This window comes from Sebastes fasciatus, chromosome 16 (genome assembly GCF_043250625.1).
Source record: "Sebastes fasciatus isolate fSebFas1 chromosome 16, fSebFas1.pri, whole genome shotgun sequence".
Classification (NCBI taxonomy): domain Eukaryota; kingdom Metazoa; phylum Chordata; class Actinopteri; order Perciformes; family Sebastidae; genus Sebastes; species Sebastes fasciatus.
The window spans coordinates 26,111,052-26,129,665 of record NC_133810.1 but is presented as its reverse complement, the minus strand read 5'-3'; the positions used below and the strand labels follow the sequence as shown (position 1 = coordinate 26,129,665).

The following is an 18,614-nucleotide window of genomic DNA, read 5'->3' as shown; positions in this document are numbered from 1 at the left end:
TATGTGAAATTTAGCAGATGCCGTTAGGAGCACCGGAGGACACAGAGGGACATGATTTTTTTCAGGTTACCTGTTTCATGTACTACTGTCAGGATATAGCGACCGTTTTATAAAAATAACTTCTTTTAATCATATTTGCTCCGATCTCGCCTACTTCAGCTTTAAAGAAAATAGATTTAATAAAACGTAATTTAGTACACATATGTTTGTTATTTTTTTTTAGGGTGATGACATCAGAAAATATGTGTGGGGGGTCTCAGCTTTTCGTAGATACAAGTAGGGGGGTTTCAAGGAAAATAGTTTGGGAACCCCATCCCCCCCCTAATAACTTTCATACAGTCCCTTAAGGATCTCCTTTTAATTGCTAGGTTATATAATGACCCTTATACAAATACAATTATTTATTCTGCATTGCTGTTTGCTTTCTGGTAATCAGCAAGTGGAAATCCTCCCTCTCTATTTACCTCTACTCTACCGGCACAACACATGATCTCATCATATCACCTTACTCCACCCTGCTCTCCAGATTTAAGCAGGGAACTGGAAGGACGAGGTATAAAGACCAAGTGTAAATATGTCATCAGGGAGGCTGTTGAGACAATAAGCAGATCTTATAGGTCTGTCAGGAACCAGGCTTCATTTCAGGCTTCCAGCTCTTGTCACTGCAGCACAGATCAGTGTTTGTCCCCCGAGGCTGCTGCTCTGCAGACACACATTAACATGAGCAGCAGCTAAAGGATGAAAGTTGTTGGGCGGTGTGAACAAGAGCCCACCTCCCGTGTAAAGTGTTCTCTGGGGCGGCATCACACCTCTTGATCATTAGCATGAAAGAGGAGCTTTGATCGGTGTGGTTAATTAAATCAGCTCTTTTCATCTGCTTTGCTGCTCTGACTAAAATCAGGACCGTCCACTTTTATCCACTGAGAGAAAAATGAATAATAAATCATCATCTGGTGCGTCAACCATGTAAAAACAAACCAACAAACCACTATCAGTGGCCTATCTAATGTTTTCAGAGTGTCGCACAGTAAACCTCAGCTTGTGGCAGCATGCAGCTCTGGTATGTGCTGGCATATTATTTATAGTATGTACTCTTTCCACTGTGTTTTGTTGTTCCTATCATTCAGTTTGTTTCCTCAGGGCTTCTTTGAAGCATCTGTGTGGCCACACAAATGATTATAAGAATGCAGCTGCTGATGTTCAGTAAATGAAGAATGTGTTGGCTGTTTATGAAAGCTCATTCAACGTACTACTACAGTGCTGCAGATCTCATGTACTATTGATACCTCTTGGTAGGAAAAGAAATATTAAGTAATTCATTTGTGAATATTCAGAACTATTAATACAGTTACATTTTACCCTCTGTGTGCAAGATGACTTTAACGCCATCTACTGGAAGTTTCATATTAAAGCATTTAGCTCTGTGACAAGACATATATTTCTGAAAATATATGCATAAAGATAGAGCTAATTTACATTCTTGGGAAATAGCAAAATGTTACTAATATTAATAAATATTTTTTTCTCTGGAGGTAAATGCTGATTTACAACATCTGTCCCTGATCTCAAACACTACCAGCTGTGTTTGAACATTAAACAATAGTCCTAGATATGCAAAGTATGAAGGCCACGACTGAACTGTGGTATTCTCATGCATGATGTTTATGATTAACATGGGCGGATTAGGAGACAATGGGCCCCCGGGCACAGACATGCAAAAGGCCCCACCACCTCTCATACATAGACGCAGGACACACCGACTTTATAGTGGTTAAGCCTCTTGTTGTGGTTTCGTGTGTAAAAGAAAGAAATTATGGTCAAGATGACGGAATTAAGACCGCATTCATGTAAAGTGAATGCGGTCTCAATCAAATATAAAACCAGCAAATTTGATGGTTTCCTGTATGTCCTCGTTCAGCTCTTTGTTTAAAATTTGGGAAATAAAGACTTTGGTATGGATTCAGTATGGAGGATGGAACCCGCCAAATAAAAAATAAATGAATAAATAAAAAATACTACATGCAAAAATAAATACATAAATGTTAAAATTAATAAAAACAAAATACATAAATTAATAAAAATAAATTAAACAAAGGCGTAAATAAACAAGGCCATTAATACAAAGATAAATAAAGATACAAATTAAAACAGAAATATCAATTAGTGTCACATTTGATCAATTAATTAATGGCTACATTTATTTTTAGTATTATGTTTGCTACATTAAATTACATTTATTTATTGAGTCATTAATTAATTTATTTTTGATTTTTGCAGTTCCGTCCTCCATACTTTAGATGATGATACATAGTCATGTAAAAGCAAGACAGGAAGCAGGTTTGCACAGGATTCGGACGCCTTGTGTTGCGGCTGACAGTTATCACTGTTGACCACACATACTAAACTTACATGAAGACAAATAAAAAGAACAGCCATTTCAAAGAGGTATTTTGTTTAAAAAATAACAGTACAAAAACTCTTCCAGTATTTGTTTCCAGACAGTTCAACAATAATTACAGCTTAGTGTTCAAAAATAACATTTCATGAGTGATGCCAACCATCACTTCTCATCACATAACCTGGTAGGAGTGTGTCCACTGCACCAAAAGCATCGGGGTTTTTTTCTTCAGGTTGGTACATTTTCATATTACATATTTCGAGCAGCAGATTTATTTTGAAAACATGCAGGTTTTTAAAAGGCTGGTAAGGCATTTGAATGTTCAACATGTTGCTTTGGTTTGAAATGTAAATCTTCCAGAGGAGTGTCAGTGATTTGGGCTAAAGTACCATTTCTCTCTTTCTTTTTTTAAAAAATATTATGTTAATTATTATTAACAGCCTCTGTGTTTTGTCAGTATAAAAAAAGAAAACAGAAATCATTACAATTTCATTCACTTCCATGGGGCTGGAGAGGCATCAGGGTGACAGTGATCATCAAAGCTTTGTACAGTTTGATAAAATCTACTCTACTATATTACAAAGTCTGTGAATGTGAGGTGACCAGCACCTCCAGTCTCTGCTCTAGTAGCTGAACATCTGCTGTGCAGAGCCGCCTTGCTGCTGCTGGGCTGGCGGCTGGCTCTGGACGGGCCGGCCTGGCTCCGGGCCCTGACTCTGGACCTCCTGACTCTCCCCTTGGGCACCCTCCACCACGGGGGCGACCTGGCCGCCTTCGACCGCCGGTACGGGCCTCCAGGCCAGGGTCGGGGCCTCCAGCTGGTGGCCCATGGGGTTGACCAGAGTGGTGACGTTGATGAAGTGGGCGACCGACTGAGGGGCCGTGCCACCTCCGGGACCCACCGTCTCCGGGATGAGCTCGGCCGGCCGGTTGTGGAGCATGGCGGAGCCGCTGACGGTGTCAAAGGTGACGGTGAGGATGGAGTTGTCCAGGGTGAGGGGCCGGTCGCTGGCCGTCAGGTGGCCCACGGCTACGGGCTGCAGGCTGGTGAACTGGGCGGGGGCGTGGCTGCTAATGGGCGTGACGGTGATGTTGGTCAGTCCCACCGAGCTGTTGGGTGAGGAGGATGATGGAGCACTGGGGTCGGCCAGGACCACCACCTGAAAGAGCAGCAGGTCATATACAGTATATATTTATATATGTTGGTTTGTAAGCAGTAATATGAATACATCTGAAAGACGGGAAATTTACTCTCAACTACAAATATTTCTTTACCTCCAATATTCTAGCCAATTTTTAAGCAAACTAGGAGAACTACTATGATAACCAAATTTTTTAGTTAAACATATATTGTAATATCTGGATAATGAGGAAGACACAGATACCAACCCACGAGGGTGAAAGGGAGATTTTATTATATTATATTTCCCATTTCTTTTGTCAGTTTTATTTTATTTTATTTCTTGTTTACTTTAGTTGCAGGAAAGGTGTTACAGTATGTTGTCATCATCATTTATGTAAATATAAAAACAATAAATAAATAATAAATAAGTCATAATTGCTGGTTCATGTGCGATGTTATGACATTATCTGTCAATTTACCATTTTATTAAACCCATTTAGGTTTTATTTAATTACCCTTTTAGAGGGACTTTTCATTACACTTTGATACTGTTGATATTGAAATCAATCATCACAGCATTTTATAGCTCTCAATAAACAAAACAACAAAAAGAAAATCAAGCTTCCAGTAATACAGAGCCAGAACAGTAGTAACATTATTGTACAACAAATGTATATCATCACTGCATTTATTCTGCTGGCCATCAGCAGGGTGTGAGCACACAAAACTTCAGCCCATTTCTTGTGGTCTTTGAAAGAAAAAAAAAAAAAAGAGATTGAACATGTTATTATGACAATAAAAAAAGAGCTTTTGTGAAAATCTTCATATCTACCTGTTGGATGCTCTGCACGGCAGAGCTCGTCTCGGTCTCGTCGCCGACGATGACGGCGTTGAATTCTACCATGGGCTCGTGCCTCGGCTCGGAGTAATCAACGTATTCGTCGGACTCGGAAAGCTCCGGCTCGGCCAGAACTCTCTGCTTCTTCTTGGGGTGTCGGGAGGGTCGGCTGGGCCTCTCATGAGGCATGCCGTCTTTCTCCAGGGTCAGAGAGGGCTGAGGAGGAATGTGAAACATTTCATGAGACAGGTGACAGGGTAGATTTTATTCATTTTCTTTCTTTCTGCAAACACAATCATGTCACACAGGATGCATGTAACACCAAGAGCAAAGGGCCTGATTCAGAGCTCATACTGTGAAGAAAAGGGAACTCTTTATATTTGCACTCTGACACTTCTATATTTAGTGTACAATCAAACATGCTGATGTGCACAACAAGGAAGTTAAAGTATAAGGAACATGATATGCAGTAGTGCCAGGCATCAACATCATTGTATCAACTGATTAGATCTGTACTGCAGAGTGAAAGAGATGTAATCTAACCTGCACAATGCTGATAGACGAATCATTGATTGTCGAAGGTTCCTGAAGATCGTCAAACTCGTCCATTCTTACAGACACCACCTAGAGCCACAAATGAAATTTAGGATTTAATAAGAGCAACTGGCCTGGCCGGTAAAACATACGGATCCTGTCTCAACGCGACTCACCTCGGGGTGTTTGCGTCGCAGGTGTCGGTTCATGGAAGCGCGGGTGGACACCTTGGTCCCGCAGAGGTGACACGACTGGGCCTCCACCTTCTCGTGAGTGAGGTGGACGTGCTTCTGCAGCATGTACTCCGTCAGGTACTTCTTATCACACGTCGCACATGTCCATGTCTTGCCCACTGCAGAGAGAGAAGAGAGAGGGGGACTCGGTCAGTCCAGTATGCTCAATGCACCGATGTAAACACGTTGCAGACTACTGGTGGGATCACATTCATAGTTTTGACCTTAAAATTGAACAGATTATGATATGGAGCCCAAAAAAACTGTCAAAAAAGATACAAATACATCAATAAAGAACACTTTTAGTCAATGATTTTTCACAAATCTCAAACTGCATCACAAGCTGGAAAAACAACACTTGTTCCACTGCAAACACTTCACAATACAAACAAATAACTGTTTTTCGCTTTCTTGCTGAGAGTTAGATGAGGAGATGATAAAACTCTCATGTCTGTGTGGTAAATATGAATCTACCCCCAGGACACGCTAACATAAAGCCTGGAAACAGAGGGAAACGGGTAGCCTAGCCTAAGTGTAAAAATGAAAAGTTTCTACCCTTGAAATATGTCAGTTTCTGGGCTTCATACTTCGCAAAAATAGGAATTTAGAATTCCGTATTGATGTAATTTTTTTCTCTCTCTGTTCCCAACCAATCCATCTTCCACCCATCGACTTCCACCCGTCAACATGTCCGTTCATTTTTGAGCAGCGTTCTGTTTCTTTTGCTCTGGCTGCATAAATCAGGCTGCAGAATCAGTTCTTGTCCGACCATAAACCACTCCATTTTTCATTTTAAATTACAGGTTCCCACGTTCAGCTTGGGCGGCACGGTGGTTAGCACTGCCGCCTCACAGCATGAAGGTCACAGGTTCAAACCTTGGGGCTTGGGGCCCTGTGGAGTTTGTTAGCGTGGGATTTCTCCGAGCACCTCCAAAGACATGCAGGTTAGGTTAATTGTCGACTCTAAATTGAGTGAGCGTGAAAGATTGTCTGTCTCTATGTGTCAGCCCTGGGATAGTCTGGCGACCTGTTCAGGGTGTACCCCGCCTTCGCCCGATGTCAAGATAATGGATGGATGTTCAGCTTGTTAATGTCTTGTAATGATCAGGCTGTTTTTCTTTAACGTGGTCTGACATGAGACACTTGCCTGTGTGGATGAGCTTGTGCGTCTCTAGAGTCGTCCTCTCGCTGAACGTCTTTCCACACAGCTCACACATGAAGTCTTTTATACCTGCGAGCACAAACAAACAGTATCATGATGTGTTTTCTGTCAAGTTTGTCAATATCAGGTGAAGATGCACGTGTAGGAATAACATGTCTATTTAAGCTTTTATTTCCTTACACCTTTCGTGGATCTGTAACACACATTTTGACTCACCTGTGTGTCTCTTGTAGTGTTTCAGCATATTGACCTTTTGGGCAAACTTGCGGTTGCACTCCTTACACTCGTACTCTTTGATGCCCTTGTGCAACTTCATGTGGTGCCTCAGAGCGTGCTTGGTCTTCATGCCTGCACAAGAAAAGATCTGCTCAATACGGCGATGATCCGAACATCAGCTATTATGTGTTGATCGTGACGTTTGCAGAGTGCAGAAAAAAAGGTAACGAAGGTGTGTGATGCAGCAGCAGCGAGGACCTGACCTTTCCCGCACTCTGCACACAGGAAGTCCCGAATGTCATCGTGAACCCTGAGGTGCTCCTTCAGCATGTCCTTCCGTGCGAATGATTTGCCGCACTTATCACAGCCGTGGCTCTTCACCCCTGGATGACCAAACAGACACACGCAGACACTCAATCACCAAGAGAAATAAAAAACATGCTTTTCTGTGTTTGTGTCTCTGTGTATAACTTATTATTCTGCTTCAAGTTGTTATGCCAAATATGTCAACACTAGGGCTGTCAATTGATTAAAATATTTTTAACCGCAATTAACTATGGAAAATCATGTGTTTAATTAATTAATTGCACATTTTTTATCTGTTCAAAATGTACCTTAAAAGGAGATTTGTCAAGTATGTAATACTCTAATCAACATGGGAGTGGACAAATATGGTACTTTATGCAAATGTATGTATATATTTATTATTGGAAATCAATAAACGACACAAAACAATGACAATTATTGTTCAGAAACCCTCACAGGTACTGCATTTAGCATAAAAGATATGCTCAAATCATAACATGGCAAACTGAAGCCCAACAGGCAACAACAGCTGTCAGTGTGTCAGAGTGCTGACTTGACTATGACTTGCCCCAAAACTGCATGTGATTATCATAAAGTGGGCATGTCTGTAAAGGGGAGACTCGTGGGTACCCAGAAAACCCATTTTCATTCACATATCTTGAGGTCAGAGGTCAAGGGACCCCTGTGAAAATCACCATGCCAGTTTTTCCTTGCCCAAAACACGCCAAAATTTGGGACAAGTGAACATTTTAACTCAGGATGTTTCTCACCAGTGTGGATGATCTTGTGCCTTTCCAGGTTACCGATACTGTTGAAGATCCGGCCACAGATTTCACACGGATGGATGTACCTGTAGGACAGATGAGCAGATAAGAAATGATTACAGTTACTTTTGACTGCAAGTTGTTCATTTTATGTTGCAGTTTCACTTTGAAATTACCTTTTGTGTTCTAAATCAGACCATTCTTTTAACTACAGTATTGCATTCAGCTCTTACACATCCTGACCTGAACCTTCTCAATAGATAATACACAGTACATATTTAAGGGGAATAAAAAGACTTTCACATGGACTCTCCTCCTCAGCACACTTCAGAATGGTGTCTGGAGTATTTTGCCATATTATCAGTATGCAACAGACCACAGCTGACGTTCTGATTTCCATCCTTATCCATTAACTCAGCCTTGGTTTGACAAGGCTAAACAAACCAAAACTGAGAGGTGGGACATGTTTTAGTGCTTACTTCTGCACTGCGGGGTCAGGCAGCTGCTCTCTGTGGATGACCAGGTGAGCGTTGTACGTGGCCTTCAGTGCGAAGCGCCGGTTACAGATCCCGCAGCCGTAGCCTCGCTCCTTGTGCTGCTCCAGGATGTGCTTCAGGTACTCTTTGCCCTTCGCAAATGACAGCTAGAGACACAGAAGGTCATGAATTTGTGTGAGAAAAAAACAAAGATATGTAAGTTTATATTACTCGAGCTGCTCTTATAGCTGTATGAATCAGAGGGCCTTGAGCATGTTCAATGAACGCTCTGCTGAAGATAACTGGGCAAAGACAAAACAGTTTATATTCTTAAATGTGCCTCATCTCCCTGAACTGTTTGATATTATTACAAGTTAATAAGATAAAGAACGTAAAGTGTGCCTTGAAGTCTCCATGCCTGTCGGGACAAAGCTCACTTGGCATTTCTTGCAGTTGTACTTGTGGTGCTCGAGATCGTCTTCATCATCATCGTCGTCCGTTTCGTCGCTGTCGCCTGCTGAAATGCCGATCCTCTTGATGAAGACCTCTCTCTCCTGCTCGTCCATTAAGGCGATATCCTGGAACAAACAGAAAGGATTCAGCTCAGTGACAGCTAGGATCCAGAGGGGGGGTCAAGACCCAATTTAATGAAATGTGTATGATCCAAGGTGCTATGAAATAACCAGTGACATCTAACATGGTGCATTTTAGTCTTCTCTAAGGAATACATCACTACTGGAATGGCAGGTGACAAAGTCTACTTACGTTTACTCTACGTACTCATTATACAGAAAGAGCAACAGCTCCTGACAGGCCGTGGGAGGTTGTGATTATATCACAGCTAACAAACGCCCCGACGCAAGAAAAGAAACTACCAGAAACGGGGCTGTTAACTGTGAGCGATAGAGAATGTTAAGCTTCCACTCTGCGCCGCCTCACTTTGAAGTGAACGTGAATGTGATCTCGAAGGACGTCCACGCGGAAGAACTTGCGAGCGCAGATCTCACAGGTGTACTTCTTATCGCCGTGAGTCAACAGATGCTTGTTCATGTTGCTCCTGCAGGAGAACACCTGTGCACACAAACACAAACACGTCACAGATGCACATGAACACCCACGGTGCATTTTTTCCCCTCAAGGACTCGTGTGCACTTCGTTTGACCTGCTGCCATAAATGGCAGTAATTTTTGCTGCTGTGCGGAGTGCTCACCTTGCCACAGATGGGACAGGGTGACGGCTCCTTCCTGTACCTGGTCCCTTCTTCTCCATTGGCCTCCAGCTCCTCTCTCTTCATGTGCTTTGGTCCTGTCCAGATGCATTGTGGGTTTAATTCAGCAAAGAGCTTAAAGGCCCAACAGGATAAATATGGTGACATGTAACTAAAAGGTGTAGTTTGATGCAAGTTGGAGCTCTCTACAGTTTTTGATCCAGTCTCATGTTTTTTCTTAAAGAAATTCACCTACATCGTGAATGATGCACCTAATCACAGTTAATATTCCACACAAAGAGCCATTTTCCTCCTACATCGCCCTTTCTGAAAACAGTACTTTGAAAACTAAACCTAAAAAACTTGGAACAAAACGAAGCCTTGCTCTCTGCTCCTGTGGGACTCACCCACGCCGTGCCTCCTGTGGTGCTCCTGCATCACATCTTTGCGGTAGAACATCTTGTTGCAGATCTCACAGGAATAGAGCTTCTCGCCGTGCTTCTTCTTGTGCTTGGAAAGGTTGCTGTTGGTGGAGAAGAACCGCGAGCAGATATCACACTGGAACGTCTTGTCGTCTGGAGAGAAGAAGAAGAAGAAGAAGAAGAAGATGGATAAATGTGACAGGGATGTGATCAGAAACATCGTTCAAAAAGGGAGAAGCGAGGAGATAACTTCATATATAAGTAAAAGCCTATCCGACCTGTCCGACAGTTGTGGAACTTTAAGGCATTTTCCAGGCGAAAGGATTTCTCACACGTGTTGCATTTATATTTGTACTCCATGTCAGGCTGTTGGGAGGACATGAAAAGAAGACAAATTAAGTAGCAGGTAATAAAAACTGCTGAGCTAACAGCTCGGAGTGATACTCACCATGGTCTTGCTGTGCTTGTAAGAGATGTGCTGCTTTAGACTCTCCTTCCGGCTGAACAACTTGTCGCATTCGTCACATTTGAACAGCTTATCACCTGGGAGGATGCACAAGAAGGGATTCCTCATTCTCAATGCACAGTATTTGAATCATGCGACGCTGCTTCGAAGGCCTACAACTAGTTCCTCAGCTCACTAATGTGCACGTACCGTGAGATCGGATGTGTCTGTTGAGGTTGCTGCTGTTCTGGAAGACCTTGTTGCAGAGGGAGCAGCGGTACACCCTCTTGTGCTCTCTGGTTTTGTGTCTCTTCAGGACGACTCCGCGGTCCGGAGAGCTCCGCACGCTGCTGCTCTCTGCTGCTGCCTCTGAGGCCACCGGCTCTGACCTCGCCACCGACGGCTTCACATCTGCACACATCAGGAATCAAGGTCAATTTCAATGTCTATCTCAGTCTGGACCAAAGTGGTGGACCGACCGACTGAGACACCGCCATCCCTAGGGTCAAGCTGCTAGCTAGCATGGCTCAAATGATAAAGACATGAAGCTGTGCTCTGTTATGTGTGACCAACATTATTAAATACTCTAATTCAGCACTACAGGAATAACTTCATTCACTTTTAATGAAGCTGCTCCATCACCAACTACCAGATAGATATTTGCACCATTTCCCCAGAATGCCATCCAACAACATCCTCTGCAGAATGTGCCTGAACCTGTCGCAACTTGTTCAGTTCAGAGTTATGAGTTACACATGTAAGACTCTTATCTCCTCCCATAGACACGACACACTAGATTAGCGTCTTCACATCTGTGTATTATGTGTTACATTAATGCACATATTTAGGACGATATCCCTGTACATTGCATATTCTTATTATACTTATACGTACTGTGAACCTTTGTACATTCCTTGGACAATTTTGCACATTTCTGCACAAAACGTTCACTTCTAAATAAATATTTTTATTTTCTTCTATTCTATATTTACATTTCTTGTACATATTTTTATACTATTCTTTCATATTTTATAGTATTTTTCTTCTATTATATATATTTATGTTTCTTGGACATATTTTTTTCATATTCTATATTTACATTATTTGTACATATTGTATACTATTTTTCACATTTTTTTGTTTTTCTTCTATTTAAAATGAACATTTATTGAATTTTGTTGAGTTTTATTTTTATTTTCTCTCACTATATTTATGTTATGCACCAATATACCAAAGCAAATTCTTTGTATTTGAAAACCTACTTGGCAACAAATCTGATTCTGATAGAAAGTGGAGGAGAAAGGTGAGAGCTGTGTTGCATTGTGAAACGCAACCCCAGTGGAATAACCAGTATCTTTGCTTTTTCCGAGATGAATTTCTAACTGTATTATTGTTGGATGCCAGCACAGGACAGCGAGTCTCCAAAGAAGATATTGCTTTTTCATGAACTGACACAGATCCTGATGTTTATCGAGGATGTTTTAGATCCTTTGGTTCATCTCAACAGGATATCAGGCGACTTCTCCACAAACTGGCTCCAGAAATGTAATCTCTTATGTGTTTGAGGCTGGATTTTCCTGCTCAAACCTGACTGTTTTGTCTTCCTCACCTTTGTTTTTGCCAGCGGTAGCTGCACCTCCGGGCCTGCGTCCTTTAGCTCTCCTCCCTCGGCCCTGTCCTCTCTTGGGGACCGGTCGAGGTGGGGGGGGGTCGGCCTCCTCCTCATCGGGGCCGACCAGGCTCTCCTCTTGGGGCAGGAGCGAGTCGTCCGGAAGCGCTGATGCTATCTTCGCCTCATCGAGATGACTCAGCACGTTGCCTGTGATCAACAGAAGCAAGCAGGGGAATCAGAGCGTGTAACCATGACACAGCATTTCCTCAGTTTAGAGATGTTTTGAACGGTCTGGCTTCCACCAATGCTGGACTCACTGTGGAGAGAAACAGCTGACCCAGAAATGAACTTAGCTTTCCTCTTACTGAAAGAAGAGAACATTTCTAATGTTGCATTCACACCAAGAAAGTTGGACCGCCGGTATCATTTGTGTTCATTCACGCTAGACGCGCTGGAGAGGAGAAGGAGCTTGTCTCCATAGATACCAACAACGTTTCTTTCCGCCATTTCTGACATCAACCATGGAAGAAATAACCACTGTTGCTGCTTTGTACGTGTTGTGGAAGTCCCAGATATGTCAGAAAAACAAACGTCGTCATGTCTGGGTTCATAACATCACCTTGCGGCAAGCAGAATTCACATACTGACTGTATCAAGCAAACCACACGTCGCTACTGCTGTTTGAACCCAAAATAAACAGATTTTGCTGTGATTTAATTGCAATAAACAGATCATAAGAATGCCGAAATAACTACATAATAATGCAGATTTGTAAAAAGTCTGAATTCATCCTTGGTCGGGTCTGTCAGCAAGACGGCAATCAAACAACTTTTAAATTGCTTGTTTTCTGAATGGAGTTTTGATCGATCAGTGCCAGGCTATGCTAAAATTGTAGACGCTCCATCAACACTCAATATAACGTGATCTCGGCATTAGTATGGCAGCGAAGTTGTTGTAAACGGATCAAAAGGATGCCGAAATAACTACATAATGATGCAGATTTGTAAAAAGTCTGAATTCATGCTTTGTCAGGTCTGTCAGCAAGACGACAAGCAAACAACTTTTAAATTGCTTGTTTTCTGAATGGAGTTTGGATCGATCAGTGCCAGGCTATGCAGCTGCTCCATCAACACTCAACATAAACTCATCTAGACATAAATACGGCAGCGACGTTGTTGTTTGTAGACAGTCTTGTGGTTTATACACATACATTTATACACTGAGTTTTGGCCGGTCTCTGTACAGGTATGATGTACTATCGTAGCTCTGGGTGCCCATAGACAGCTACAATATTTTTTTCCTCCGCGCAAAAAGTTAGCTTTCTCACTTGGTGTGAATGTACTCTAAGATGTACTGACTAGAGGTGATGGATGGTTTGAATGATTTTACCTGCGTTATTTTCTTCAGCCACTGGAGGCATGTCGGCTCCAGTTTTCTCTGAGGTCTCTGTCACATCTGAATAATGAAGAGACAAACTATAAAGACACAACTCACACTGTTGCCGTGACACAGCACAACAGCATCAGTGCCGTAATGTCACCTACCTGGTGTAGGTGCTGGTTGAAGTGGAGGCTTAAGGGAGGGCTTCTCCATCTTCTTGGCATAGAAGGCTCCGTACCAAACCCTCAGCTCTGTTCCTGGGAGCACATCCTGAGGAAACAAACAGCAGGGGCAACACACCGAACTCCTATTAGACATGAACGAGCTGCATGACTACATTAATCCCTGAAATCTTGGACCAATAATCCTGACCACAAACAAATTAATTTAAACTTTATTCACAGGATGTACATGACTCCACGTAACCTTCACAGTAGGAAGTTTAAAGCTGACTCAAATTGGTCTTTATGCCATATACAGTAGGTATTAGATTGGTACCTTGTATCATATAATTTGGGAATGCCCTGGTGTAGCTAATTTCTGGAAGGTGGTGAAAGAAAATCTGTCTGCTATATTACATATTCCTGTCCCAATCTCTATTGATTTTAAATGATCTCTCTCAGCTTGCACTAGCAATGGGTGCTTACTTTTATAGATCTTGGCTATCTTAAATTGTCCACAGAACACATCCATGGAGCAAAAGAGGAAACTATTAAGTCTTTGGGCCAAAACAGTGGAGGATCTTAAAGGCGTCTCGACTTAAGAGAACCCCTCCTTCTTTCTTCTGTTTATATTTATCCATTTCTTTTATTTCTCAAATTTAACTTTATTTTATTTATTCATAACTCTCCCTCTGGTCCTGTTTCTGTGATATTTCTTTAGTTCTTTGTTCCCCATTTGGGCTTCATAATCTGTTTATTTTACTGTTTGTTGTAGACTTCTTTCGGTGTTGTAATACTGGCTAAATTTATAAGGGTTGAAGCAACATCGCTTACATCAGTACCACTTGGTGGTTATCACATAGTTCCTTATTGCAGATATGTATGTGCAATATGTTAGTATGTATTATATGTATGCAAGTGTGTATGTACTGTATATATAGGTGTGAGGTGTGTGTAGATGTTATGTATATACATATGTATGTCTAGATGTATGCTTATGCATGTATAGTCATCTGCATCCATTATAGTGACTTAATATGTGTGCTTTTTGTGGTCTGTCATATTATGGTTAAATCTTACTTGATATATAGTGTTTTGTTTGATGAACTTTATTCACTGCCGTATTGCTGATACATCTCTTCAGTTCAAATAATAATAAAAATGTCATCACAAAAGGGAAATCTTGGACCAACAAGGCTCAGGTTTAGGATAGTGACACGCACCTGCGAGGTGTTATAGTACACGTCATCATCCTGCTGGTACGCAGTCAGATTCTGGTGTTTGTGGTCGGAGGCGGGTCGCACCAGCATCATCCAGTTGCAGTCTTCTTCACTGCTGGAGTCAAAACACACCACCACGGCGTCCTTCTGGAAGATCTGGAGGATTAACAAGAAAGGAAGCTAAAATAACAACCACATCCATCCATTTATAACAGCACAGAACATCAAGTGTTTCCGCTCCACATGTAAACATCAGGCTGCACCTTAAGAGGGAACGGTCCATCCTTCTCCAGGTGGGGGACCCTCTTAGCCTCAAAGGGCCCGAATCGGGTCCTCTTGACCAGCCGGCGCAGCACAAACACCCCCTCCTGGCCATCGTCCACCTGTCTGATCTCCAGGCTGTTTGGTAAAGACGACCTGATCCAGGAAAAGAACAACTTAGTATGATTGTTAGAACACAAAAAAATCATTCATATTATTTCCCTGGCACTTCGCCTCGTGTTATGTGAATACAAAGACTCCATTATATTTTCAGAGGCGTTTAAAAATAAAATGTGGATTTGCCTGAAGATCTGAATTTAGCGCGTGTGGGATGGAACTTCAAGTGCCAGGAAGTCAACAATCTGCAACGAGCTCTAAACTCACACAATCTCTCTTCAAGGTCTAGAATATTAATAACATGACACGTGTAAAGGCTTTGTATTTTCATTCCCCCTCTCCACGAGGAGGATCGAGGATAGAGGTCAGGGTCAGTTTACACTGCAGATAGTAGGAATTTAGGCTGCGGATCTTCCTCTGGTTGAATCTGAATGAACTTAGAAGGGATAGTTTGGGTGTTTCTCAGTGGGGTTGTATGAGCTACTTCTCCATAGTCAGTGTATTACCTACAGTAGATGACGGTCGGCACGCCCCCAGTTTGGAGAAGCAGACTGGACCAATACCGAAGCAAACAATGTGCTGCTGTGTACGGGGCCAGTGGTAAAACATATTTTAGACACTTAAATAAAGACCCACCTGAAAGAATCAATATCAGTATAAATGTACGCTATATTTAGAATATTTTTGCTGGTTTACTTTGCCGTGAGACAGCTATACAGTCTATGTTTCTCGACGGGGAACTGAAGCCGTTATCTACGCTCTCTTCACAGCCACTAAATAACAGCTAACAGCTAAAATATGCTTTGCTGCTGCCCCCTGTCCACAGCAGTACATTGCTTTGCTCCCGTGCTGGTACTTCTGTCTGTTTCTCCAAACTGACCGTCATCTACTGTAGTAATACACTGACTATGGATAAGTACCTCATACAACCCCACTTCAAAATACCTGAACAATCCCTTTAAGTTGATGGATGGAATCACTAGTTTGATGTCAAGTCAGTGAAGTTCAGGCACTTTTGAGTTGTCACTCACCGGGCCCGGCTGAGGACGAAGGAGTCCTGGACGGTCACCAGTGGTCCCAGCTCGGGACACTCTGTGTCATGGTACTGGCCACAGTCCTCACACCCTGCAAACACACACACATCACATCACACCTGTCACCTTGAGCAGCCCAGTGTCACACTGTCTGTGTCAGTAGTTCAGTTTAGTAAGAGCTGGATTCATACTCACAGATGAACTCATCTGGTGCCTGCTCAGCCATTATGCCAACCTGCAAATAGAAGATATATCTTGTCTTTAATAGAAGATATAATAAAGCAGAGAAAAGTGTGTGCGGGAGCAAGTAATTCTTTTGAAAAAGTACATATTGGAGGGGATCTACTCCCAGCACCACAAACATGTTTTCCTCTCCTTGAAGTTTAACAGATGATATATCATGTCTTTAATACAAGAAATATCATGTCTTTAATAGAAGATATATCATGTCTTTAATAGAAGATATATTATGTCTTTAATAGAAGATATATCATGTCTTTAATAGAAGATGTACCATGTATTTAATAGAAGATATATCATGTCTTTAATAGAAGATATATTATGTCTTTAATAGAAGATATATCATGTCTTTAATAGAAGATATACCATGTATTTAATAGAAGATATATCATGTCTTTAATAGAAGATATATTATGTCTTTAATAGAAGATATATCATGTCTTTAATAGAAGATATACCATGTATTTAATAGAAGATATATCATGTCTTTAATAGAAGATATATCATGTCTTTAATAGAAGATATATTATGTCTTTAATAGAAGATATATCATGTCTTTAATAGAAGATATACCATGTATTTAATAGAAGATATATCATGTCTTTAATAGAAGATATATCATGTCTTTAATAGAAGATGTACCATGTATTTAATAGAAGATATATCATGTCTTTAATAGAAGATATATTATGTCTTTAATAGAAGATATATCATGTCTTTAATAGAAGATATACCATGTATTTAATAGAAGATATATCATGTCTTTAATAGAAGATATATCATGTCTTTAATATAAGATATACCATGTATTTAATAGAAGATATATCATGTATTTAATAGAAGATATATTATGTCTTTAATAGAAGATATATTATGTCTTTAATTATAGGAAACAGGGGTAAGGACAGGAAAGAGAAAAATGGATATTTCTATGAAGGAACTACTTTTAGAGTGTGTTAGCTGAACTTCAGAGCCTGCACACACACATTTAACCTGAGACACTTCTTCAGCTGCACTGCATGCTTCAGCCCTGCAGGCTAAACAGCAGTGTATTATGTATTATAACAACATTAACAGTGTTTTTTGGTATATAAGAGGTGCAGTTCGAGCATGCATATTAACGTGTGCAGTCCGGGCAGCAGATGGGATCCAGGATTTGAGTCGTTCCCAAACTCTAGCCGGGTTTTAACTCCGATCTGAGCGGCTCCTCTTCTCCAAAATGTAACAAAGAACAGTCGGCATGGCGGATGGACCGGAGACGCAAACCACCAAACCGGAGTCGGTGCTCTTCAACGCCTGGTAGTGCGCGCTGGAGGCGGCGCAGCAAAGCACCGAGCGAACCGGACGAACCGGCTGCACCTTTACTACAACACTGCGTCGCCATTTGTTAGGAAAACGATGTGTATTTATAGAGAAACACGTTACCTTTTCTGCAGAAGACCCTTCATTTAGCGAATCCTGACTCCAGGTTCCAATCCGCTCCAGAAACGGCGCAGGACCGGAAACGCACCGCGCCGAGTGCATTGTGGGGAATGTAGTGCTCTTCAAGAGTTGATATAAAGCAACTCAATCAAGCATTAATTAGGCAATTAGAGGTTGTGTTGTAGTTTAGCAAACAAAAAAAATAGGGGTACAAATAGGGAAAAGCACTTGAATGTGTAAATTACTCGTATTAATTACCACAAAACCTTATATTATAATAAAGAAATAATAAAAATATACCATTACAAGTAAAAGTCCTGCATTCAAAATCTTCCTTAAGTAAAAGTACAGAAGTATTATCAGTAAAATGTACTTTAAGTAATACAATTAAAAGTAGTCCTTAAATTGAATTCCCCCTTTCATGGTGTTATATATTTTATAGGATTATTATCACTGATGCATTAATGTGTGAGAAACATTTTTGTTGTTGCTGGTCGAGACAGAGCTGATGATTAACTATTAACAAGTACCTGCAAAACACTTCATTCTTATAAAGTCATTTATCTCTGTAATTGAGTCATATAAAACAAATGTCTTTTAAAAATGACAGAATGAATGTCTGTAACATGAGGAGAGAATAACACAGCTTGCAGCAATAGAATTATGAAAAAAAGTTGATTTTGAAAAGTTGATTTAAAAAAAGTTGAAAAGTTGAATTCTCTATTTTCTAAATTTGAATTGAAAACATGTTTAACTATTCCTACTACACTGGCAGATTTTTTTTTTTTTTTTACTTTTTATGAGAAAATATACCTCCGAGGACTCAATTCTAGACTAAAATGAGTTGATAGGAGGGAGATTTGTTTTCACTGAAACATGCATCATGTGCTACAACTTGATTTGTCCTGTACTGAAAATAATCTGCAAAATAAAAATTAGCCTCTGTAAAGTAACAGAAGTGGAATAGCACATCGACATGTACAGGTTTACAAGCTACCGGAGCACTAATTAGAATTCCCTGGACATTCAAAGTAGCACCACGC

General features: G+C 41.1%; 1 protein-coding gene across 2 annotated transcripts; it reads right to left on the bottom strand.

Annotated features, from left to right (window-relative positions):
- Window positions 1–2,570: 2,570 nt before the first annotated feature.
- On the bottom strand, window positions 2,571–17,694 carry prdm15 (PR domain containing 15). Of its 2 annotated transcripts, none has more exons than XM_074610189.1 (24): window positions 17,575–17,694; window positions 16,105–16,144; window positions 15,907–16,000; window positions 14,761–14,914; window positions 14,501–14,653; window positions 13,281–13,386; window positions 13,126–13,191; window positions 11,734–11,943; window positions 10,335–10,535; window positions 10,128–10,222; window positions 9,958–10,045; window positions 9,665–9,832; window positions 9,261–9,355; window positions 8,990–9,121; window positions 8,488–8,628; window positions 8,054–8,217; window positions 7,581–7,660; window positions 6,768–6,887; window positions 6,505–6,636; window positions 6,274–6,357; window positions 5,070–5,245; window positions 4,903–4,983; window positions 4,354–4,575; window positions 2,571–3,558 (listed from the first exon to the last, which is right to left on the bottom strand). In XM_074610189.1, the coding sequence occupies exons 1-24, from the start codon at window positions 17,671–17,673 to the stop codon at window positions 3,022–3,024; spliced, it is 3,438 nt and encodes a 1,145-aa protein (XP_074466290.1). In that variant the 5' UTR covers window positions 17,674–17,694; the 3' UTR covers window positions 2,571–3,021. The 2 variants fall into 2 exon arrangements, with proteins under 2 accessions (XP_074466290.1, XP_074466291.1); XM_074610190.1 differs by lacking the exon at window positions 2,571–3,558 and adding an exon at window positions 3,795–4,269.
- Window positions 17,695–18,614: the final 920 nt, after the last annotated feature.

What these genes read in the sequence shown, in the direction of transcription:
- prdm15 (XM_074610189.1), bottom strand. Translation starts at nt 17,673, where the DNA reads ATGCACTCGGCGCGGTGCGTTTCCGGTCCTGCGCCGTTTCTGGAGCGG. An exon ending in GGCACCAGATGAGTTCATCT is followed by an intron (nt 16,001 to 16,104) that starts GTGAGTATGAAT and finishes GTGTGTTTGCAG; the next exon opens with GGTGTGAGGACTGTGGCCAG. An exon ending in ACACTACAAGAGACACACAG is followed by an intron (nt 6,358 to 6,504) that starts GTGAGTCAAAAT and finishes TTGTGCTCGCAG; the next exon opens with GTATAAAAGACTTCATGTGT.